The sequence below is a fragment of the Anomaloglossus baeobatrachus genome, chromosome 9 (genome assembly GCF_048569485.1).
Source record: "Anomaloglossus baeobatrachus isolate aAnoBae1 chromosome 9, aAnoBae1.hap1, whole genome shotgun sequence".
Classification (NCBI taxonomy): Eukaryota; Metazoa; Chordata; class Amphibia; order Anura; family Aromobatidae; genus Anomaloglossus; species Anomaloglossus baeobatrachus.
In genome coordinates this window covers 216194928-216220637 of record NC_134361.1, presented here as the reverse complement: position 1 = coordinate 216220637, position 25710 = coordinate 216194928, and the positions used below count along the sequence as shown (strand labels likewise).

The window sequence follows — 25710 nt, the reverse complement described above, 5'->3', positions numbered from 1 at the left end:
TAGTGAGGACCCTACCCATCTCCGGGATCGATCCTTTGGATGGGTTAGTGAGGACCCCACCGATTTCCGGGATCGGCTCCTCCGATGGGTTAGTGAGGACCCCACCGATCTCCGGGATCGATCCTTTGGATGGGTTAGTGAGGTTCTCACTGATCTCTGGGATTGGCCCCTCCGATGGGTTAGTGAAGTTCCCACCGATCTCCAGGATCGATCCTTTGGATGGTTTAGTGAGGACCCCACTGATTTCTGGGATCGGCCCGTCCGATGGGTTAGTGAGGACCCCACCGATCTCTGGGATCGGCCCCTCTGATGGGTTAGTGAGGACCCCACCGATCTGTTAAAGGGGCTAAGAATTCTCCCTATAGAGCACGGGACCATTTATGCAACTACTGCTGAGAGCGCTGCTCTGGAGGCAGAAATATCATACAACGCCGCACTGCTGCTTATTGTTACAATCCCAGAACGTCTGATAAATTGTTTCTCAGGATTCTCGACCCTCAGCCGGGTCAGTGCACGGGACCCCTACAAATCGCTTTTTATCTGCCTAATCGTAAAAAAAGTGGTGTGCGGGCGATTGGTGGGGGACCCGTCCACTCATCAGAGTTCAATAGGTGCTGGTCGGGGGGGTGCGGCGTCTCTCCCTGGAGTATTTGATAATGCGGCAGCTCACGGGTCTCTAATAAGTAGTGATGGGAAAAACCAAACTGTAAAGTTGGGGGTCCATACCGGATGCCTAGTATATGTACACGGACCCCGAACATTGAGTACTCCGTGTAACTGTTCGGACTCAGACACCTGGATAATTAAAGGAAAATGGAAGAAAGCAGGAGTGTTGGGGCACGCTTACACAAGTGTGATTATCAGACGAGTGTAATGCGAGAATCTCACATTGCACTCTGACCTATGTTAGTCAATGAGGGAGAGCAGTTGGTCAGATTCTGGATGCGAGAAAAGCGCCAACATGCTGCAATTTTCTGCGCAAACCGTATGTCTCGCACCTATTCAAGTGAATGGGTGCGAGAGATGCATCTGACCGCACTCTGAGGTTATCCCAGTGCAGTGCGATGTACGCACAGGCGGACAATGGAGGAGATGGGAGGGATTAACCCCTCCCTCTCCTCCGCAGCACCCGCACTCAGCTTCACAGCTGTGACCTGATTGCAGGATCGGATCACAGTCGCATGACACTCCCCATGTCGCATCGGATGCCATACGCTCGTCTGAGTTCAGCCTTATACTTAGTCTCTTGCGCGACTTTAACACTACTTCCAGGGCCGCTCATTAACCCTCATGCATATTCACAACTTTCCCCGCCCACTGACAGTCCTGGCATGGGATTTGAAATAGAAAAGATCTCCAGCGTCCAAATGCATAAAATCAATTTTTTTTATTCCAAAAATTAAAATCCAAAATACAGGACTTGATCCCAAATAGTAAGAGCGATTAGAAATGCATTTGTAATTGCTCTTACTATTTGGGATCAAGTCCTGTATTTTGGATTTTAATTTTTGGAATAAAAAAAATTGATTTTATGCATTTGGACGCTGGAGATCTTTTCTTTCACTATTACTGGCATGTGATTAGTTGCAGTCAGACTGCTCCCTCACCCTGTGTGACAACGTCTGTGATTGGCTGGAATCTGCGTCCCTATACTGGTATAAAAATAAAAAATTGTTGTAGGGTCTCCTCATATTAAGATACATAGAACAGATAAAGCCCATGGCTACAGGCTTCAGCTCCCAGCCGTGTGCTTATTTTGGCTGTGTATCAAAATAAGAGGAACCACATGCGGCTTTTTTAAAATTATTTAATTACAAAAAATGGAATTCTCAGGCTGGAGAGATCAATTGTTATTGGGTCCCCCCAAGCCTAAAAATAGCAGCCTGCAGCTGCCTGGAATTGTCGCATCAAAAAAAAAAAGAAAACAACTTTAATTTTATATAGTTCTAACATATTCCACAGCACTTTACATACATCAGGAACACTCTCCCCATTGAGGCTTACAATCTAAAGTCCCTATCTATTTGTCTTTGGAGTGTGGGAGGAAACCCACGCAAACACTGGGAGAACATACAAACTCTTTGCAGATGGTGTCCTTGGTGGGATTTGAACCTAGGACCCCAGCGCTGCAAGATTGCAATGCTACTGAGCCATGACAAGACTGAAATGCTAACCACTGAGCTACCGTGCCGCCCTCGCATCCATTAGATGCAACAATTCTGGTGCTTAAGGCCGGTTTCACATTTGCGTCGTTTTGACGGAAACTGTATCCAGCACAGGTGCAGTACAGTTCATTTATTTACAGTGGAAGCGCGGCACCATGTGGACACATGCGGGTTGTGTATGAAGCACATAACCACATGGTGTTTCACTTCCACTGTAAATAAATGAACTGTACTGCATCTGTGCTGGATTCAGTTTCCGTCAAAATGACGCAAATGTGAAACCAGCCTTAAGCACCAGAATTGTTGCATCTGATGGATGCCATAATTCCAGGCAGCTGCGGGCTGCTATTTTTAGGCTGGGGGGACCCAATCACAATTCATCTCCCCAGCCAGAGAATTCAAGAATTTGTAATTAAATAATTTAAAAAAAAAAGCCGCATTTAATTACAAATAATTGAAGTCTCTGGCTGGGGAGATCAATTGTGATTGGGTCCCCCCAGCCTAAAAATAGCAGCCTGCAGCTGCCGCCTGGAATTGTGGCATCCATTAGATGCAACAATTCTGGTGCTTAAGGCCGGTTTCACATTTGTGTCGTTTTGACGGAAACGGAATCCAGCACAGATGCAGTACAGTTCATTTATTTACAGTGGAATTGCGGCACCATGTGGACACATGCGGGTTGTGTATGAATCTCATAACCACATGGTGTCGCACTTCCACTGTAAATAAATGAACTGTACTGCATCTGTGCTGGATTACGTTTCCGTCAAAACGATGCAAATGTGAAACCGGCCTAACCCGGTTCATCCTGATTCACCTGGTGCGGTGACAATCGGGGTCTTATACTAGCTCAAAGCTGCCACTAAGCCCTAGATTAGTAATGAGAGGAAAAAAACAAGAAAGCCAGCACTAAATGTGCACCACTGCACGAAAAATTCCAAACTGTACTTATTATTAAAATTTGAGATTTTTGGCAAAAAATTGCAATTTCTTGAGCTACCCCGCCACGTCACAGCAAATCTCATTGGGGCAGTATTCCACCTGTCTTGATTTTGGCGATTGGTGACTGTTCACATTCAGTCATCAGGCCCTGTCCACAGGCTATTTACTTCCAGCAACATTTGCTTGGACCTGTCCCGCCCATAGCCACGACTCTTTAATGTGTGAGGCCGTATGGAACACTTTATATAAAAATATTTTAGAGTAGGACTGTCCCCAGAAGATTTGCCGTGACGTGGCGGGGTAGCTAAAAAAATTGCATTTTTTTTTGCCAAAAATCTTAAATTTTAATAAAAAGTACAGTTTGGAATTTTTAGTGCTGTAGTGCACATTTAGTGCCGCTTTCTTGTTTTTTTTTCAAAGTAATGAGAGGAGTCTGAGACCCCCCCCATTACTAATCTGTAAGGGAAAAGAAATAAAAACAAACACTGAAAAAAAGACCTTTAACCCCTTCACAACCTTGGACGGATCTATCCGTTAAGGATCGTGTCCCGTTAAGCCCTGCCCCCTGCCGCGGGCAGGCGGCGTTGGTCGGCACACATATCAGCTGTTTTCAACAGCTGACATGTGTGCCTGCTAGCCGCGGGTGGAATCGCTTCCACCCGCGGCCATTAACCCCTTAAATCTTAAAGTCTGGCAGTAAGATCTAAATGCGCGCGGCCATGTTTTCTACTTACCGCCGCCCCCACCGGAAGTCACGTGCGTTATCACGTGACTATCGGTGATTGCCATCGTAGCACAGGGTCATGTGATGACGCCTGCTGCTATGATGTTTCACTTTCGTTTTCCCTCGGCCGAGAGCAGAGGGAAAACCAAAGTGAGTGAATCTGCTGTTTACAGCTGTGATCAGCAGATAGATAAGAGCGATCGGATTGCTGATCGCTATAGCCCCCTAGGGGGACTAGTAAAATAAAAAAAAAAAGTTTTAAAAAATAAAAAAAAACAAAAACCTAAAAGTTCAAATCACCCCCCTTTCCCCCCATTGAAAATTAAAGGGTTAAAAAATAAATAAATATACACATATTTGGTATCGCCGCGTTCAGAAATGCTCGATCTATCAAAATATAAAATCAATTAATCTGATTGGTAAACGGCGTAGTGGCAAAAAAATTCCAAACGCCAAAATTACGTTTTTTGGTCGCCGCAGGTTTTACGCAAAATGCAATAACAGGCGATCAAAACGTAACATCTGCGCAAATATGCTACCAATAGAAACGTCAGCTCGAGACGCAAAAAATAAGACATCACTGAGCCATAGATCCCAAAAAATAAGAACGCTACGTGTTTCGGAAAATGGCGCAAAACGTGCGCCACTTTTATTGGACAAACTTGTGAATTTTTTTTTAACCCCTTAGATACAAGTAAACCTATACATGTTTGGTGTCTACAAACTCGCACCGACCTGAGGCATCACATAGATACATCAGTTTTATCATATAGTGAACACTGTGAAAAAAATATCCCAAAAACTATTGTGCCATCACACTTTTTTTTGCAGTTTTTCCACACTTGGAGTTTTTTTGCTGTTTTCCAGTACACCATATGGTAAAACCTATGGTTTCATTTAAAAGTACAACTCGTCCCGCAAACAACAAGCCCTCATATGGCAAGATTGACGGAATAATAAAAAAGTTACGGCTCTCGGAAGAAGGGGAGCAAAAAACAAAAACGCAAAAACTGAAAGTGCCCGGGGGCTGAAGGGGTTAATTTGAAATAAAAACACCCTTTTTTCTCCAATTTATTAATCCCAAACATCCCTGCAGGTCCAACGTAATCCACACGAGGGCCCATGACGATCCTGGCTCTGCTACATACATACGCTGCAGCACACGGGCACAGAACATGACTGCACGCTGTACCTTCAGGCAGAGAGTGCAGCTCTGGAGTATAATACAGGAGGTAACTCAGGATCAGTAATGTAATGTATGTACACAGTGACTGCACCAGCAGAATAGTGAGTGCAGCTCTGGGGTATAATACAGGAGGTAACTCAGGATCAGTAATGTAATGTATGTACACAGTAACTGCACCAGCAGAATAGTGAGTGCAGCTCTGGAGTATAATACAGGAGGTAACTCAGGATCAGTAATGTAATGTATGTACACAGTAACTGCACCAGCAGAATAGTGAGGGCAGCTCTGGAGTATAATACAGGAGGTAACTCAGGATCAGTAATGTAATGTATGTACACAGTGACTGCACCAGCAGAATAGTGAGTGCAGCTCTGGAGTATAATACAGGAGGTAACTCAGGATCAGTAATGTATGTACACAGTGACTGCACCAGCAGAACAGTGAGTGCAGCTCTGGAGTATAATACAGGAGGTAACTCAGGATCAGTAATGTATGTACACAGTGACTGCACCAGCAGAATAGTGAGTGCAGCTCTGGAGTATAATACAGGAGGTAACTCAGGATCAGTAATGTATGTACACAGTGACTGCACCAGCAGAATAGTGAGTGCAGCTCTGGAGTATAATACAGGAGGTAACTCAGGATCAGTAATGTATGTACACAGTGACTGCACCAGCAGAATAGTGAGTGCAGCTCTGGAGTATAATACAGGAGGTAACTCAGGATCAGTAATGTATGTACACAGTGACTGCACCAGCAGAATAGTGAGTGCAGCTCTAGAGTATAATACAGGCGGTAACTCAGGATCAGTAATGTAACGTATGTACACAGTGACTGCACCAGCAGAATAGTGAGTGCAGCTCTGGAGTATAATACAGGAGGTAACTCAGGATCAGTAATGTAATGTATGTACACAGTGACTGCACCAGCAGAATAGTGAGTGCAGCTCTGGAGTATAATACAGGAGGTAACTCAGGATCAGTAATGTAATGTATGTACACAGTGACTGCACCAGCAGAATAGTGAGTGCAGTTCTGCAGTATAATACAGGAGGTAACTCAGGATCAGTAATGTAATGTATGTACTCAGTGACTGCACCAGCAGAATAGTGAGTGCAGCTCTGGAGTATAATACAGGAGGTAACTCAGGATCAGTAATGTAATGTATGTACACAGTGACTGCACCAGCAGAATAGTGAGTGCAGCTCTGGAGTATAATACAGGAGGTAACTCAGGATCAGTAATGTATGTACACAGTGACTGCACCAGCAGAATAGTGAGTGCAGCTCTGGAGTGTACCTTCCAGATTCATCAGGTGAATGTATTCTGTTATGGGAAGGTTTCATATAGTATATACAGTATATAGCGGCTCCGCTCCTCGGTGTCGGGCTGTGATGTGACCGCAGCTGATCCCGGAGACACAGAATGCAGGATCCATTCATCACTAGTCAGTGGAGACTGTAACCACGTGATTAAATCAGCCAATTGCGAGAGGGGAAAAGCCGTTGGCTGAGGCTCCTGCCTATCATTTGTGTCGAAGGCGGAGCTCTCTGAAGCCGATAACACGGAAGTGGTTGCTGAAGCTTCCAGACACAGCACGCAATTGTGTGCGGCTGTGACGTCACCAGTACATTATATACAGGGTATATCTGCAGGTGAGTGTGTGCGGCTGTGATGTCACCAGTACATTATATACGGGGTGTATCTGCAGGGGAGTGTGTGCGGCTGTGATGTCACCAGTACATTATATACGGGGTATATCTGCAGGTGAGTGTGTGCGGCTGTGACGTCACCAGGACATTATATACGGGGTATATCTGCAGGGGAGTGTGTGCGGCTGTGACGTCACCAGTACATTATATACGGGGTATATCTGCAGGTGAGTGTGTGCGGCTGTGACGTCACCAGTACATTATATACGGGGTGTATCTGCAGGGGAGTGTGTGCGGCTGTGACGTCACCAGTACATTATATACGGGGTATATCTGCAGGGGAGTGTGTGCGGCTGTGACGTCACCAGTACATTATATACGGGGTGTATCTGCAGGGGAGTGTGTGCGGCTGTGATGTCACCAGTACATTATATACGGGGTATATCTGCAGGGGAGTGTGTGCGGCTGTGACGTCACCAGTACATTATATACGGGGTATATCTGCAGGTGAGTGTGTGCGGCTGTGATGTCACCAGTACATTATATACGGGGTATATCTGCAGGGGAGTGTGTGCGGCTGTGACGTCACCAGTACATTATATACGGGGTGTATCTGCAGGGGAGTGTGTGCGGCTGTGACGTCACCAGTACATTATATACGGGGTATATCTGCAGGGGAGTGTGTGCGGCTGTGACGTCATCAGTACATTATATACGGGGTATATCTGCAGGTGAGTGTGTGCGGCTGTGACGTCACCAGTACATTATATACGGGGTATATCTGCAGGGGAGTGTGTGCGGCTGTGACGTCATCAGTACATTATATACGGGGTATATCTGCAGGGGAGTGTGTGCGGCTGTGACGTCACCAGTACATTATATACGGGGTATATCTGCAGGTGAGTGTGTGCGGCTGTGACGTCACCAGTACATTATATACGGGGTATATCTGCAGGTGAGTGTGTGCGGCTGTGACGTCACCAGTACATTATATACGGGGTATATCTGCAGGTGAGTGTGTGCGGCTGTGACGTCACCAGTACATTATATACGGGGTATATCTGCAGGTGAGTGTGTGCGGCTGTGACGTCACCAGTACATTATATACGGGGTATATCTGCAGGTGAGTGTGTGCGGCTGTGACGTCACCAGTACATTATATACGGGGTATATCTGCAGGTGAGTGTGTGCGGCTGTGACGTCACCAGTACATTATATACGGGGTATATCTGCAGGTGAGTGTTTGCGGCTGTGACGTCACCGGTACATTATATACAGGGTATATCTGCAGGTGAGCGTGTGCGGCTGTGACGTCACCGGTACATTATATACAGGGTATATCTGCAGGTGAGCGTGTGCGGCTGTGACGTCACCGGTACATTATATACAGGGTATATCTGCAGGTGAGCGTGTGCGGCTGTGACGTCACCGGTACATTATATACAGGGTATATCTGCAGGTGAGCGTGTGCGGCTGTGACGTCACCGGTACATTATATACAGGGTATATCTGCAGGTGAGCGTGTGCGGCTGTGACGTCACCGGTACATTATATACAGGGTATATCTGCAGGTGAGCGTGTGCGGCTGTGACGTCACCGGTACATTATATACAGGGTATATCTGCAGGGGAGTGTGTGCGGCTGTGACGTCATCGGTACATTATATACAGGGTATATCTGCAGGGGAGTGTGTGCGGCTGTGACGTCATCAGTACATTATATACAGGGTATATCTGCAGGGGAGTGTGTGCGGCTGTGACGTCACCAGTACATTATATACAGGGTATATCTGCAGGGGAGTGTGTGCGGCTGTGACGTCACCGGTACATTATATACGGGGTATATCTGCAGGTGAGCGTGTGCGGCTGTGACGTCACCGGTACATTATATACGGGGTATATCTGCAGGTGAGTGTGTGCGGCTGTGACGTCACCGGTACATTATATACGGGGTATATCTGCAGGTGAGTGTGTGCGGCTGTGACGTCACCGGTACATTATATACGGGGTATATCTGCAGGTGAGTGTGTGCGGCTGTGACGTCACCGGTACATTATATACGGGGTATATCTGCAGGTGAGTGTGTGCGGCTGTGATGTCACCAGTACATTATATACCTCTGTATAGAGTATATAACCTCTGTGATTCCAGATTACAGGATGAGTCCGCGTCTTCCCTTCCTTGGTCGCGGCCGGTGAGGTGTGGAGCTGGTGATGGCCGTCCACTGCAGGAGTCAGACGTTACAGGTGTTGGACACGGAGTACAGCGCTGACGCCGCGGAGTGGTGCCCCCTGGATGATTGGGGGACGGTGCTGGCGTGTGGGACATATCAATTAAAGAAGGCAGAGAATGATGTGAGTGGGAGATACTATCCGAGTTGTGTGCACATAACTGTCCCTGTGGCTGCGGGGGTTGTGTTGCCGCCTCCCCTGTGGCTGCGAGGGTTGTGTATCCGTCCCCTGTGGCTGCGAGGGTTGTGTATCCGTCCCCCGTGGCTGGGGGGAGGCCGTGTATCCGTCCCCCGTGGCTGGGGGGAGGCCGTGTATCCGTCCCCCGTGGCTGGGGGGAGGCCGTGTATCCGTCCCCCGTGGCTGGGGGGAGGCCGTGTAGCCGTCCCCCGTGGCTGGGGGGAGGCCGTGTAGCCGTCCCCCGTGGCTGGGGGGAGGCCGTGTAGCCGTCCCCCGTGGCTGGGGGGAGGCCGTGTAGCCGTCCCCCGTGGCTGGGGGGAGGCCGTGTAGCCGTCTCCCGTGGCTGGGGGGAGGCCGGGTAGCCGTCCCCCGTGGCTGGATGGGGGGGAAGGCCGTGTATCCGTCCCCCGTGGCTGGGGGGGGGTCAGTGTATCCGTCCCCTGTGGCTGCATGGGAGGGGGAGGCCGTGTATCCGTCCCCCGTGGCTGGGGGGAGGCCGTGTAGCCGTCCCCCGTGGCTGGATGGGGGGGAAGGCCGTGTATCCGTCCCCCGTGGCTGGGGGGTCAGTGTATCCGTCCCCTGTGGCTGCATGGGAGGGGGAGGCCGTGTATCCGTCCCCCGTGGCTGGGGGGAGGCCGTGTATCCGTCCCCTGTGGCTGGATGGGGGGTGGGGGGGGGGGGCGTGTATCTGTTCCTGTGACTGTCTATATTTCTTTACCAATGTGTATTCGGACACCTGTCCCTATAGTAGTACCGCCCTGTATGAGCCTCTCTCTTTCTCCACACTTCTCCTCTTCCCCAGCTCAGCGGGCAGGGCAGTGATGATCCACACCTGCGGCTCGGCCGGCTCTATCTGTATACCTACGACCCCCACCAGCTGTTTTCTCCGGTATCTGAAGTTCAGAGGATTGAAACGGCCGCCATACTGGACATGAAATGGTGAGCTCCTCTGGGCATCCCGTGGATGAGGCCGTCGGTTGGTCTCTGATAGCGAGGAGAGCACCCCTTGTACCCCATGATTCGATTTCTATGAACCATTCTGCTTTGTAGGTGCCACATCCCGCTCTCCGATCGCCCCATACTGGGTGTTGCCAATGCCAAGGGCACCGTGGAGCTGTACTCATTACAAGGCAGCAGGGTAAGTGCCGGGTGTTGGGATAAGCGGGGACCGGCCACCACTGGATAATGTGCACTGAGCTCCTATCTACAGGCTGACTGTGGCTGTGTAGCTCGGGCTCCATTGCAGTGACTGAGTTGCAGTACCACACACGACCTGTGGACAGGTGTGGCGCTGTTTTTGCAATCTCTGCAGTGACTGTGTGTTCCTCCAGTAGGACAGCTCCAGAGTGCAGCCAGCGTGCAGCGTGGATTTAGGTGACGAGTGTCTGGCTCTGTCCCTAGACTGGTCCACGGGAAGAAGAGACAGGTGCGAGCGGCCCCCTCCGTCCCCTGCAGGTAATCACCAGTGACGGCCATTCCTCCTAACATGAGATTGTCTGCAGCTCCTTTCCTGTAAAGATCGTCTGCAGCGACTCTCGGGGGCGGCTGAGCCTGCTGCAGGTGGAGGGGTCCGCGGCCTCCCTGGACGTCCTGTGTCAGTGGGGGGCGCACGACTTCGAGGCCTGGATCGCTGCCTTCAACTACTGGAACTGTGACCTCATCTACTCAGGTGGGCTGATTTAACCCCTTAAGTGATGGATAAATTCATCCCTGTGATATTGGGGGAACTGACGTCTGTCCCTGATTTATAGGGGGTGATGACTGTCTGCTGAAGGGATGGGACACCAGGTCCGCCCCAGACAACCCCGTATTTACCAGCAAAAGGTATGAGCTTCCCAATAATGGCTGCTGCTTAAACTCTGTCTATGGACCCAGTGGTGTCCTGCCACGGAAGAACAACAACTCCCAGCATGCCCTGAGTTACCTGCTGGGAGTTGCAGCTTCGCCTCTGTAGATGTATTAATACTGTAAGTCCTGAGGATGTGCGGCCGTCCGTACAATGCAGGGTATATATATACAATAATAATATATATAATATAATATAATATATATATATATATATTATATATACAATAATAATATATATATATTATTTAAAAAAATATATATTATAATATAAAAAATATATATATTTTTTTTATATTACAATATATTTTTTTAAATAAAATTATTTTTTATATTATAATATATATTTTATTTAAAAATATATATATATAATTATATATAAAAAATATTTTTTTTTTTATGTAGCTAATAATTTTTATATATATATATATATATATATATATATATATATATATAAAAATTATTAGCTACATATAATAAAAAAAAATATTTTTTATATATAATTATATATATTTTTTTAAATAAAATATATATTATAATATAAAAATTTTTATTTAAAAAAATATATATTATAAAAAAAATATATATTTTAATATATATTTTATTTAAAAAAATATATATAATTATATATAAAAAACAATTTTTTTTTATTATATGTAGCTAATTATATGTAGCTAATTATATATATATATATATATTTTTTTTTTTTTTTTTTTTTTTATATAGTTATTTTTTTTTTCTCTAACCAACAGGCACTCGATGGGAGTCTGCAGCGCCCAGAGTCATCCTCAGCGGGAGCATGTTTTGGCCACAGGAAGGTGATGGCTCATGCTTCATTACTGCAGGCTTTGTGCATTTCTAGCAGCAGATGCTATGAATGTCCATTGGGGGGAGGGGGGTGTAATGATAGAAATGTGAAGACCCTGGCACTCTATAACGTTCAATAATACTGCTAGGACGGTGTGATTGTAGTAATCATACCAGACCCATAGGGGGCGCAGTTCTGGCTAAAATCTTGCAGTAAGGGGGTTGTTGTATTGTTCACTTTCACCGACCGTTTGTCAGTATTTACTGTATTATTATTAGTTATTATTTTGCTATTTGGAATTAATCCCAGAATGTACCGTATTTTTCATTTTATGAACATGCATTGGATTATAAGACATCCCAAATAAATTTAGAGGGGGGGGGGGAATTGGGGTTAGTCTTACAATCCGGTGGTGTCTTAGCGGTAGCGGGCAGTAGCGGGGGTCACAGGAGGCAGGGGCGGTGGTGGAGTAGTGCGGCGCTGCTGGTGTCCCGGATGCTCGCTGCGGACATGGTGAGGCAGGCAACTTCCAGGAAGTGTCAACTATGCGGACTTCAAAGAAATGGCGCCAAGCGTCGTCGCTCTTGCAGGTGAAGCACTTGCTGCAAGATCTCATCTGTGCCCGCGCCACCTCCGAGTGCCATTTTCCTCAAGTCTGCTGTTGGGAGGTAAGTGAGCGCATGCGCAGATGAGACCTTGAGCCGAGAGCTCCATCTGCGCACGCGACGATTTTGGGCGCCATTATTTGAAGTCCACACTGCCGATATTTTCAGCATGGTTGCGCCTGCGGCATTGCTACCGCGACCCCTTTCCACCTCCCCCCGGTAAGCAACATTCGGATTATAAGATGCAACCCACATTTTTCTACCAAATTTTTGGGAGGAAAAGTGCGGCTTATAAATAAAAAATACAGTAATTACACCCCTAAAGGCGTTGCATGGTGGGGGTCCAGCCTCCCCTTCCCACGCCGCTGATTGCATATGCCTCCCCTATGGGGCTTGTATAAGGGTACATCATGTGGCTGATGAGGTTTCCCTATGGATCTATGTGACGTTCACCCTGTCCCATGTTCGGTCCCCAGTTATGATGAGCACGTCCTTGTGTGGGACCTGCGGCAGATGAAGCGGCCTGTATCCGACACCCACGTACAGGGCGGAGTGTGGAGGCTGAAGTGGCACCCCACGGACAGCGCCCTCCTGCTGGCCGCCTGTATGCACAGCGGCTTCCACATCCTGGACTCTGCCTCTGGTAAGCCCGAGAATTCAGGGGGTCTTGGATGGAATTGTTAACCCTTTATGATTGACTGCTCTTTACCCCTTACTCTAGATGGCTGCCCCATCGTCTCGTCCTACGTCCTCCACAACTCTTTGGCCTACGGAGCAGATTGGTCCCGGGTTCTCCTTCCAGCCTCCTCCGTGATCCATCCAGAACCAGCCGCAAAGGAGGAGTCCGATGCTACCAACCAGAAACTGGAGCAGTCCATGCAGAACCTGAAGATCTTCTACGAGTCGCCCACCGCCAGCTTCGACGTTGTCCTGGAGGATGACAATGGAGGATACGTGCCGGAACCGAGCAAAAAGACTGATGACCGCCCGGTTCATGGGCTCCGTGCGCTGGATAAATGTGGACAAGTGCAGACCAACGTGCTGGCGACGTGTTCTTTCTACGACCATGTGTTACATGTCTGGCGGTGGCAATACCAAAGACCAAAACCCGCGGAGTGAGTGCCACCGCTCCGCATTCACTCATCCGTCATTACAGTGGTCTACCTCCTGAGGAGCGGTGTTTTTTAGGGTTTTTTGTAGTCAAACACCCCCCACATCTTAGCAATACCTGACAATCATTATTTATTTTGAGGTTTGGACATCCCAAATTTTCAGTGGGGGATTCTACAAAGTAAAATTTAATGGCAGGGGACACCGCTAGCCCCTCACAAAGGGACCGAGGTTTAACCCCCTCCTTAAGAGGACGCACTGGGTCGGGTGTCAAGAGCAGCATTGGGAGTTGTCAAGGGTTAAAACATGAAAAGTAATGCCAAATGGTAACAATAAAAAAAAAAAAACCCTCACACATCTCCACAGATTGAAAATTAAAAAAAAAAAAAAAAAAAGTTAGTATCGTTCCAGCAGTTTTATCAATTAAAGTAGCAATAATGATGCTCCCAGACATCGGCAGGGTATATAAGGGGCAGAATAGACCCCATGAGTGGAGGTCTTTGTGGAGGACCACCATTGGCAGCCTCTATCCTCCACCCATGGATAGATCTGGATTATTACATTTAGCAAATAAATGTCCATAAAATGCGATTGTGTGTAATGATCCGTATGTGATGAGGGTAATAGGATTTCTCATTCAGGTTTTTATGGAGCAAATCTGCTGAAAAATCATCCTCAAAAATTAAATGCGTGGAAATCCTTCCTATTCATCTCTATGGTAAAGCACTGACCACTTCTGTGAATTGTCACCTGTAGGAATCTGCTCCAAGATGGCCATCATCCAATCAAAAGGCTGCAAGGAACAAAAAAAAGCTTTCAAAGCAAGGAGCATTTACTGGAGCAGATTCCGCTTGAGAAAAGTGTATTTTTTACACACACACAGACACAGACACACACACACACACACAGACACACAGTGTGTCCACCCATATCCTGTCCATTACCATTAACTTGAGAACGGCGGCAGCTATAGGCATAGAAGTGGTGTCTAGGTATAGTAAAGTAGCCATGCGCTACGCAATGAAACCACCTATAGCGCCACCTGGTGGAAAACAACGGAATTAGTATTTTTATCTCAAACAGAACGAGAGAGGAAAAAAAGTGAATTACAAAGTTGTAGGGCATCATCAATTCAATACGAATCCACACCTTGCATACAGAAATGCTATAATATGAAACCCATGACCCCCCCCCCCCCCCCAAAAAAAAAAACATTGAATGCTGGTCACGCATATGGCGCTCATTAGTGTCCCCCCGTCAGCTGCAATGCACATCTGGCCTCTGCACAGCATACTGTATCTTGCTGCAATGCACATCTGGCCTCTGCACAGCATACTGTATCTTGCTGCAATGCACATCTGGCCTCTGCACAGCATACTGTATCTTGCTGCAATGCACATCTGGCCTCTGCACAGCATACTGTATCTTGCTGCAATGCACATCTGGGCTCTGCACAGCATACTGTATCTGGCTGCAATGCACATCTGGCCTCTGCACAGCATACTGTATCTTGCTGCAATGCACATCTGGCCTCTGCACAGCATACTGTATCTTGCTGCAATGCACATCTGGACTCTGCACAGCATACTGTATCTTGCTGCAATGCACATCTGGACTCTGCACAGCATACTGTATCTTGCTGCAATGCACATCTGGCCTCTGCACAGCATACTGTATCTTGCTGCAATGCACATCTGGACTCTGCACAGCATACTGTATCTTGCTGCAATGCACATCTGGACTCTGCACAGCATACTGTATCTTGCTGCAATGCACATCTGGCCTCTGCACAGCATACTGTATCTTGCTGCAATGCACATCTGGCCTCTGCACAGCATACTGTATCTTGCTGCAATGCACATCTGTCCTCTGCACAGCATACTGTATCTTGCTGCAATGCACATCTGTCCTCTGCACAGCATACTGTATCTTGCTGCAATGCACATCTGGCCTCTGCACAGCATACTGTATCTTGCTGCAATGCACATCTGGCCTCTGCACAGCATACTGTATCTTGCTGCACGCTGTGCAATATGGCAGGTGACACGTCTGCACAAGCATCTGTGATACGTGGTCGTAGGTCCTGCAATGTTGGTGGAGGGGTCGCATACACCGGCTGTTTGATGTGACCTCACAGAAAGAAGTCCAATGGGGTCAGGTCAGGTGAGCGGAGGCCACTCCACACAGCCACCATACCCAATGACTTGTAGGAAGGTCTCCATGAGGTGTCGCTTCACGTCCGCAGCCTTGTGAGGTTTACACCTTCTAATCATAGCATTTCTGTATGCAAGGTGTCGATTCCTATTGAATTGATGATGCCCTACAACTTTTGTAATTCACTTTTTTTCTCTATCTCCTTATGTTTTCGAGATAAAAATGCTAACTCTGTTGTTTTCCACCAGGTGGTGCTATAGGTGGTTTCATTGCGTAGCGCATGGCTACTTTACTATACCTAGACACCACTTCTATGCCTATAGCTGCTGCCGTTCTCAAGGTAATGACGGTGGACACACACATATAGAATTACACAGTGCTGGCCAAAAGTAATTGTTTGCATCCTATATTACCAATATACAGTATATACAGTGCTGGCCAAAAGTATTGGCACCCCTGCAATTCTGTCAGAGAATACTCAGTTTCTTCTTGAAAATGATTGCAATCACAAATTCTTTGCTATTATTATCTTCATTTATTTTTCTTGCAATGGAAAAAACACAAGAGAATGAAACAAAAATCAAATCATTGATCATTTCACACAAAACTCCAAAAATGGGCCAGACAAAAGTATTGGCACCCTTAGCCTAATACTTGGTTGCACAACCTTTAGCCAAAATAACTGCGCACAACCGCTTCCGGTTCCATCAATGAGTTTCTTACAATGCTCTGCTGAAATTTTAGACCTTTCTTCTTTGGCAAACTGCTCCAGGTCCCTGAGATGTGAAGGGGCCTTCCCCAAACTGCCATTGTGAGATCTCTCCACAGGTCTTCTATGGGGTTCAGGTCTGGACTCATTGCTGGCCACTTTAGTAGTCTCCAGTGATTTCTCTCAAACCATTTTCTAGTGCTTTTTGAAGTGTGTTTTGGGTCATTGTCCTGCTGGAAGACCCATGACCTCTGAGGGAGACCCAGCTTTCTCACACTGGGCCCTACATTATGCTGCAAAATTTGTTGGTAGTCTTCAGACTTCATAATGCCATGCACACAGTCAAGCAGTCTGCCAGAGGCAGCAAAGCAACCCCAAAACATCAGGGAACCTCCGCCATGTTTGACTGTAGGGACCGTGTTCTTTTCTTTGAATGCCTCTTTTTTTTTCCCTGTAAACTCTATGTTGATGGATTCTCCCATAAAGCTCTACTTTTGTCTCATCTGACCAGAGAACATTCTTCCAAAACGTTTTAGGCTTTCTCAGGTAAGTTTTGGCAAACTCCAGCCTGGCATTTTTATGTCTCGGGGTAAGAAGTGGGGTCTTCCTGGGTATCCTACCATACAGTCCCTTTTCATTCAGACGCTGACGGATAGTACGGGTTGACACTGTTGTACCCTCGGACTGCAGGGCAGCTTGAACTTGTTTGGATGTTAGTCGAGGTTCTTTATCCACCATCCGCACAATCTTGCGTTGAAATCTCTCGTCAATTTTTCTTTTCCTTCCACATCTAGGGAGGATAGCCACAGTGCCATGGGCTTTACACTTCTTGATGACACTGCGCACCGTAGACACAGGAACTTTCAGGTCTTTGGAGATGGACTTGTAGCCTTGAGATTGCTCATGCTTCCTCACAATTTGGAGTCTCACGTCCTCAGACAGTTCTTTGGTCTTCTTTCTTTTCTCCATGCTCAATGTGGTGCACACAAGGACCCAGGACAGAGGTTGAGGCAACTTTACTCCATGTCACCTGCTGCAAGTGTGATTTATTATTGCCAGCACCTGTTAGGTGCCACAGGTAAGTTACAGGCGCTGTTATTACACAAATTACAGAAGCAGCACAGGATTTTTCAAACAGTGCCAATACTTTTGTCCACCCCCTTTTTATGTTTGGTGTGGAATTATATGCAATTTGGCTTTGACAATTTTTGTTTCTTTTTTCATTGAAGAAAAATTAAATGAAGATAATAATACCAAAGAATTTGTGATTGCCATCATTGTCAGGAAGAAACTGGGTATTATCTGACAGAATTGCAGGGGTGCCAATACTTTTGGCCAGCGCTATATATATATAATTTTAAAACCTGTGTCTGAATGCAGCCCAAGGCTGTGTCAAAGCATCCGCATGGCCCCGACTTACCATCACGGATAAATGTGCTACAGCATCTGTGGCTTTTAATGCACATCTCCTATCTTTTGCATTGCAAAGCGTTAGCAGCTTTATATCAAGTTCACACCATAGTCCATGACTTGTGGCAGATTACCCTGTGCTGTGAAATTAAAGGGAATCTGTTAACAGGTTTTTGCCACCTAATTTGAGAGCAGCATAACGTAGGGGCAGAGATCATGATTCCAGTGATGTGTCACTTACTGGGCTGCTTAGTGTAGTTTTGATAAACTCACTGGTTAATCATCAGGAGATTATCATTACAGGACTACTTGGCTGCAGCAGGTAGTCCAGCATATTAATGAGCTGTGTATGAATGCAAGATCTACAGCAGAAAATACATTAATTTTATCAAAATGACAGCAAATAGCTCAGTAAGTGACACATTGCTGGAATCAGGGTCTCTGTCTCTACATTATGCTGCAAAAACCTGGTGACAGATTCTCTTTAAAACCCCCTGGTGGGTCATGCTAGAGCTCCATATAGGAAAACTTGCGTGTGACTTGTGCAAGGACCGCATCGCATTTCCCAGTCCGGCCAACAACTCTCCTGACGCCTTATGCGGGCATCACACGATGCGATCTATCGTGCGATCGCACCCGCCCCGTCGTTTGTGGGTCACGTGCAATTAGTTGCCCGTGGCACACAAAGTTGTTAAACCCCCGTCACACGCACTTACCTGCTGAGCGACGTCGCTGTGGGCGGCGAACATCCTCTTCCTGTAGTGGGAGGGACATTCGGCGTCACAGCGACGTCACACAGCGGCCGCCCAATAGAAGCGGAGGGGCGGAGATGAGCGGGACGTAAACATCCCGCCCACCACCTTCCTTCCGCATAGCCGGCGGGAGCCGTGGGCCGCAGGTAAGCTGTGTTCATCGTTCCCGGGGTGTCACACGGAGCGATGTGCGCTACCCCGGGTACGATGAACAACCGGCACAGAGAAGAATAAACGATTTTTTAAAAATAAACGACGTGTAAACGATACACGATTTGTAACAGATTTGCGATCGTTCTGAGACGCTCGTAGGTGTTACATGAAACGACGTCGCAAACAATGCCGGATATGCGTCACGAAAACCGTGACCCCGACGACATCTCGCACGATGGATCTTCTCGTGTGACGCCCGCATTAGGCCGCTTTCACACATCAGTTTTTTGACATCAGGCACAAACCTGAACAAAATCGGATTTGGCACCTGTTACCGCCAAATCCGTTTTACCCCCATAGACTTCTATTAGCGCCGGAATGTTCCTGATGGCCCTGCGTTCCATCCGGAAAAATCTGCTTGTTCGGCGGCTGGATGGAACGCTGAGGGGAACGGTTTTTGTGTCCGACGGAATAACGTATTGCGCCGCATCTGTCGCCATACAGCGTGTTTTATAATGGAACTCTATAGACGCCGGATCTGTCGCCATACAGCGTGTTTTATAATGGAACCCTATAGACGCCGGATCTGTCGCCATACAGCGTGTTTTATAATGGAACCCTATAGACGCCGGATCTGTCGCCATACAGCGTGTTTTATAATGGAACCCTATAGACGCCGGATCTGTCGCCATACAGCGTGTTTTATAATGGAACCCTATAGACGCCGGATCCGTCGCCATACAGCGTGTTTTATAATGGAACCCTATAGACGCCGGATCTGTCGCCATACAGCGTGTTTTATAATGGAACCCTATAGACGCCGGATCTGTCGCCATACAGCGTGTTTTATAATGGAACCCTATAGACTCCGGATCTGTCGCCATACAGCGTGTTTTATAATGGAACCCTATAGACGCTGGATCTGTCGTCATACAGCGTGTTTTATAATGGAACCCTATAGACGCCGGATCTGTCGTCATACAGCGTGTTTTATAATGGAACCCTATAGACGCCGGATCTGTCGCCATACAGCGTGTTTTATAATGGAACCCTATAGACTCCGGATCCGTCGCCATACAGCGTGTTTTATAATGGAACCCTATAGACTCCGGATCCGTCGCCATACAGCGTGTTTTATAATGGAACCTTATGGACGCCGGATCCATTTTTTTTAACTGAGCATGCTCAGTATCACAACGGATCCGTCAAAAAACGAAAGGAACTTATGGAAAATACTGATGCAACTGATCCGTTTTTTTGCTGGTTTATGCCGTATGGCAAAAAACTGATGTGTGAAAGCAGCCTAAAGGAATTTTTTAGATTTACCGCCTCCATTGAAAACAAGGCTCTGCAGGACATTGTTCTTGGGATCTCTAGAGGGTCCCAGAGGTTGGACCCCCAACGATCAGTAAGTTATCCTCCATCATACGGAGACGGAATAACTTGCAATATTAATAACTCCTAAAAGGGATATTTCCATCATAGGTCACCAGATTATACCATCACTAGGTGGGCACTGGGACACCCACCAACCCTAAAGATGCAGCAGCCACCTCCCCTTTATTGAGTTTTCCCTGTATAACCGTATCCTGGTTGCCCCGCCTTTCATTCTCAGGATTTATGGGGTCCCAATGATCAAGAAGTGATGGCATTTAGTGGAACTGAGGTGTCATGGCCACAATACGAACCCCAAAAAAATGCAGCTCTGGGGCCCATCCACACCATAGAGTCATGTGCATGAAGAACCAGTGTTGTATTTATGGAGAGGTTGCACCCTATGTAAACCCTATAACGACTCCATATAAGATGGCCGCGTGTATGAGTTTTACGCGGCACAGTTCACGGCGCGGCCTCACAGGAGGCTCACTGACGGTCTGCGCATTACGCTCTATCACCCAGAGAGGTGAATCCGGCCCTAATCAGGTGTTATAAATGACGAGCCGTGAGCCGCGTTCAGGATGTTCCATATATTTACAGCAGTGCAGCGAGGGGTTAATGTCCACCACCATCTTCGCGGTTATTGCACATAATTCTTTGGATACAGCTTGAATAATTTGCCCTTCTGGTTCGGCTCAAATCCGTATTTCTCCAGGTTATTGGGATCGAAGCTTCCGCTCTCCACGTCCTTCTCTACGGCCGGCGCGGAGGTTTCCTTGAACAGTCTCTCGGCCGTCATCTGCTCCTCCGTCCCGGCCGGGGCCTTGTACGAGACGTACGGCCGCAGCTTGAAGCCCGTCAGGTCCGGGACGATGAACTCCGGCACCATCTCCTTTACTTTGACGAACTTCCTGTTGGAGGTCAGGTACCCCACCCGCTTGGCCCCTCGGCCTTGGTTATAAGACCGGGGTCCCATCTTGCCAGTGATTTCCGCCATTCGGTCGGAACCTCGGACGAGGCCGCGCACGATATTCTGGAGCAGCCCCATGGTGGCCTCCTGCAAGAAAGAAAGGACATAACTAATGTGGAAACTGCCTTCAAGAAGGACTTACATCACAAGAACAGCTGCCAGCCTGCTCTACCAGCCAGGAGCGGCCATAACGCCCAGCCTGATCGTTTAACCCCTTAGATGCCATGCTTAGCATTGACTACAACTTAAAAAGTCACTAATCACAGTCCTACAGTTATAAAATGGGCTTCTGGGGTCAGAGTCTTAAAGGGTGGTACTCCTCATATCATAACTGGCTAATATGGGGAGCTAATCTGAGAGCCAGGGCTACACAAGTGATAAATCTCAGCACCCCGTCCTCCTGAGAGGCACTGCACCCCAATACGTCATTATTAAAAGGTGACCCTAAATGGAACACTAAGGGTTAATAACCTCTCACCTTCAGCCGGCGCCGTCCGCGCAGCACACACAGAGGTTGTGTCGTGAATTTGCCGCAAACCAATCAGTGCGTGTAAAGCCTCGTTCTGAGATCAGCCTCCAACCAATCGTCACGGAGTCCTAAGGATTCGGGCGCGCCGATTGGTCAGCCTCTGTAAGGCGCGGACTTTATGCAGCGCATGCGCAGTTCAGTCGGAGCGTGAGTGACAGGCGGTTGAGGTAGAAGGCGGGAAAGGGGAGTGTCTAATGGTGGATATGGCGAGTGCAGGGGTTTCTGAGGTGAAAAATGGAGACTTTAAAAGTTAAAGCTTGAGAGGAATAAAAGTATTGATTATGGAATGACAATAAACGTTAAAAAGTGAAGAAATATTGATAAAGTTGCATATGAGCGAAAATGAAGTAGTGGATAACAAAAATGGCGGCCATTAAAGCCTCCACAGGGAGGTCCCGCATAGAAAACGTATAAAAGGCCGTGTCCTGGAGGAATCGTCAGTCAGGGCTGTGGGAGAGCAGGAAAGTCGCCTCCGCAGTCTCTCAGCCGTAATGGAGGCCATTGTGATGGTGGCCGCGGCGCTCGGCGTCCAGTCTGGTATTTTACCGCGTCAGATGCTGAGGGGAAACGTTTTTCTGTTTCATTTCCGCCATTTTTTCATAATTTTGTAAAATAAAAGCTGTTTGTCCGCAACAGATAATGTCTCCTGATGGCGTCGTGGTTTGCGTTCTGGCATTAGATGTGGTGTCTTCTAATAACGCCGTCCTTTCATATGCGCCATATTGTGCCCAAATGGCGGCTACAGTTCAATGGACACTTTTTGGGGGGAATTAATCAACTGTGTTGTCGTATGAGGAGCGCTCTTCTGGTACCCTGAATAGGGATCGCTCTGCCGGTACCGTGTATGAGGAGCGCTCTAACGGTACCGTGTATGGGGAGCGCTCTGCCGGTACCGTGTATGAGGAGCGCTCTGCCGGTACCGTGTATGGGTAGCGCTCTGCCGGTACCGTGTATAGAGAGCGCTCTGCCGGTACCGTGTATGGGGATCGCTCTGCCGGTACCGTGTATGAGGAGCGCTCTGCCGGTACCGTGTATGGGGAGCGCTCTGCCGGTACCATGTATAGAGAGCGCTCTGTCGGTACCGTGTATGGGGAGCGCTCTGCCGGTACCGTGTATGAGGAGCGCTCTGCCGCTACCGTGTATGAGGAGCACTCTGCCGGTACCATATATGAGGAGCGCTCTGCCGGTACCGTGTATGGGGAGCGCTCTGCCGATACCGTATATGAGGAGCGCTCTGCCGCTACCGTGTATGAGGAGCACTCTGCCGGTACCGTGCATGGGGAGCGCTCTGCCGATACCGTGTATGAGGAGCACTCTGACAGTACCATATATGAGGAGAGCTCTGCCAGTACCATATATGAGGAGCACTCTGCCGGTACCGTGTATGTGGAGCGCTCTTCCGATACCGTATATGGGGGAGCGCTCTGCCGATACTGTATATGGGGGAGCGCTCTGCCGATATCGTATATGAAGAGCGCTCTGCCAGTACCGTGTATGAGGAGCGCTCTGCTGATACCATATTCGAGCAGCGCTGTGCCGGTACCATGTACGAGAAGCGCTCTGCTGGTGCCGTGTATGAGGAGCGCTCTGCCGGTACCGTATATGAGGAGCGCTCTGCCGCTACCGTGTATGAGGAGCGCTCTGCCGATACCGTGTATGAGGAGCGCTCTGCCGATACCGTGTATGAGGAGTGCTCTGCCAGTACCATATATGAGGAGCGCTCTGCCGGTACCATATATGAGGAGCGCTCTGCCGGTACCATGTATGGGGAGCGCTCTGCCGGTACCGTATATGGGGGCGCACTCTGCCGATACCGTATATGGGGGAGCGCTCTGCTGGTACCGTATATGGGGGAGCGCTCTGCTGGTACCGTATATGGGGGAGCGCTCTGCCGATATCGTATATGAAGAGCGCTTTGCCAGTACCGTGTATGAGGAGCGCTCTGCCGGTACCGTGTATGAGGAGCGCTCTGCCGGTACCGTATATGAGGAGCGCTCTGCCGGTACCGTGTATGGGGAGCGCTCTGCCAGTACCATATATGAGGAGCACTCTGCCGGTACAGTGTATGAGGAGCGCTCTGCCGGTACCGTGTATGGGGAGCGCTCTGCCGATACCGTGTATGGGGAGCGCTCTGCCGATACCGTGTATGGGGAGCGCTCTGCCGATACCGTATATGGGGGAGCGCTCTGCCAGTACCGTGCATGAGGAGCGCTCTGCTTATACCATATTCGAGCAGCGCTGTGCCGATACCATGTACAAGAAGCGCTCTGCTGGTACCGTGTATGAGGAGCGCTCTGCCGGTACCGTATATGGGGAGTGCTCTTGCCGGTACCGTATATGGGGGAGCGCTCTGCCAGTACTGTACCACGTATGAGTAGCGCTCTGCCCGTACCGTGTATTGGTAGTGCTCTGTCGGTATCATGTATGAGGAGTGCTGTGCCGATACTGTGTATGGGGAGCGGTCTGCCGGTGCTGGTATATAGGGAACACTCTGGCGGTGCTGGTGTATGGAGTGCGCTCTGCCAGTGCTGGTATATAGGGAACACTCTGCCGGTGCTGGTGTATGGAGTGCGCTCTGCCGGTGCTGGTATATAGGGAACACTCTGGCGGTGCTGGTGTATGGAGTGCGCTCTGCCAGTGCTGGTATATAGGGAACACTCTGCCGGTGCTGGTGTATGGAGTGCGCTCTGCCGGTGCTGGTATATAGGGAACACTCTGGCGGTGCTGGTATATAGGGAATACTCTGCCGGTGCTGGTGTATAGGGAATACTCTGGCGGTGCTGGTGTATGGAGAGCGCTCTGCCGGTGCTGGTGTATGGAGAGCGCTCTGCCGGTGCTGGTATATAGGGAACACTCTGGCGGTGCTGGTGTATGGAGTGCGCTCTGCCGGTGCTGGTATATAGGGAACACTCTGGCGGTGCTGGTGTATGGAGTGCGCTCTGCCAGTGCTGGTATATAGGAAACACTCTGCCGGTGCTGGTGTATGGAGTGCGCTCTGCCGGTGCTGGTATATAGGGAACACTCTGGCGGTGCTGGTATATAGGGAATACTCTGCCGGTGCTGGTGTATAGGGAATACTCTGGCGGTGCTGGTGTATGGAGAGCGCTCTGCCGGTGCTGGTGTATGGAGAGCGTTCTGCCGGTGCTGGTATATAGGGAACACTCTGGCGGTGCTGGTATATAGGGAATACTCTGTCGGTGCTGGTGTATTGGGAATACTCTGGCGGTGCTGGTGTATGGAGTGCGCTCTGCCGGTGCTGGTATATAGGGAACACTCTGGCGGTGCTGGTGTATGGAGTGCGCTCTGCCGGTGCTGGTATATAGGGAACACTCTGGCGGTGCTGGTATATAGGGAATACTCTGCCGGTGCTGGTGTATAGGGAATACTCTGGCGGTGCTGGTGTATGGAGAGCGCTCTGCCGGTGCTGGTATATAGGGAACACTCTGGCGGTGCTAGTGTATGGAGAGCGCTCTGGCGGTGCTGGTATATAGGGAACACTCTGGCGGTGCTGGTGTATGGAGAGCGCTCTGCCGGTGCTGGTATATAGGGAACACTCTGGCGGTGCTGGTGTATGGAGAGCGCTCTGCCGGTGCTGGTATATAGGGAATACTCTGGCGGTGCTGGTGTATGGAGTGCGCTCTGCCGGTGCTGGTATATAGGGAACACTCTGGCGGTGCTGGTGTATGGAGAGCGCTCTGCCGGTGCTAGTATATAGGGAACACTCTGGCGGTGCTGGTGTATGGAGAGCGCTCTGCCGGTGCTGGTATATAGGGAATACTCTGGTGGTGCTGGTGTATGGAGTGCGCTCTGCCGGTGCTGGTATATAGGGAACACTCTGCCGGTGCTGGTGTATGGAGTGTGCTCTGCCGGTGCTGGTATATAGGGAATACTCTGCCGGTGCTGGTGTATGGAGAGCGCTCTGCCGGTGCTGGTATATAGGGAACACTCTGGCGGTGCTAGTGTATGGAGAGCGCTCTGCCGGTGCTGGTATATAGGGAACACTCTGCCGGTGCTGGTGTATGGAGTGCGCTCTGCCGGTGCTGGTATATAGGGAATACTCTGCCGGTGCTGGTGTATGGAGAGCGCTCTGCCGGTGCTGGTATATAGGGAACACTCTGGCGGTGCTGGTGTATGGAGTGTGCTCTGCCGGTGCTGGTATATAGGGAATACTCTGGTGGTGCTGGTGTATGGAGAGCGCTCTGCCGGTGCTGGT

The 25710-nt window shown here is 48.8% G+C and overlaps 2 protein-coding genes across 4 annotated transcripts; one reads left to right on the top strand and one right to left on the bottom strand.

The window, feature by feature from the left end:
* Window positions 1-6555: 6555 nt before the first annotated feature.
* On the top strand, window positions 6556-13793 carry DPH7 (diphthamide biosynthesis 7). Of its 3 annotated transcripts, none has more exons than XM_075322948.1 (10): window positions 6556-6671; window positions 8819-9021; window positions 9878-10014; window positions 10126-10213; window positions 10410-10501; window positions 10578-10744; window positions 10827-10899; window positions 11673-11738; window positions 12810-12976; window positions 13055-13793. In XM_075322948.1, the coding sequence occupies exons 2-10, from the start codon at window positions 8881-8883 to the stop codon at window positions 13450-13452; spliced, it is 1329 nt and encodes a 442-aa protein (XP_075179063.1). In that variant the 5' UTR covers window positions 6556-6671; window positions 8819-8880; the 3' UTR covers window positions 13453-13793. The 3 variants fall into 3 exon arrangements, with proteins under 3 accessions (XP_075179063.1, XP_075179064.1, XP_075179065.1); XM_075322949.1 differs by lacking the exon at window positions 6556-6671 and adding an exon at window positions 8211-8239; XM_075322950.1 differs by lacking the exon at window positions 6556-6671 and adding an exon at window positions 8262-8283.
* Window positions 13794-20569: 6776 nt separating this feature from the next.
* On the bottom strand, window positions 20570-21526 carry MRPL41 (mitochondrial ribosomal protein L41). Its single transcript, XM_075324464.1, has 2 exons — window positions 21447-21526; window positions 20570-21055 (listed from the first exon to the last, which is right to left on the bottom strand). The coding sequence occupies exon 2, from the start codon at window positions 21044-21046 to the stop codon at window positions 20639-20641; it is 408 nt and encodes a 135-aa protein (XP_075180579.1). The 5' UTR covers window positions 21047-21055; window positions 21447-21526; the 3' UTR covers window positions 20570-20638.
* Between the last annotated feature and the right edge of the window lie 4184 nt (window positions 21527-25710).

Coding starts and splice junctions, on each gene's coding strand:
- MRPL41 (XM_075324464.1), bottom strand. CDS start 21,046: ATGGGGCTGCTCCAGAATATCGTGCGCGGCCTCGTCCGAGGTTCCGAC.
- DPH7 (XM_075322948.1), top strand. CDS start 8,881: ATGGCCGTCCACTGCAGGAGTCAGACGTTACAGGTGTTGGACACGGAG. Junction 10,900..11,672: donor CCCGTATTTACCAGCAAAAG/GTATGAGCTTCC, acceptor TCTAACCAACAG/GCACTCGATGGGAGTCTGCA. Junction 11,739..12,809: donor CATGTTTTGGCCACAGGAAG/GTGATGGCTCAT, acceptor TTCGGTCCCCAG/TTATGATGAGCACGTCCTTG.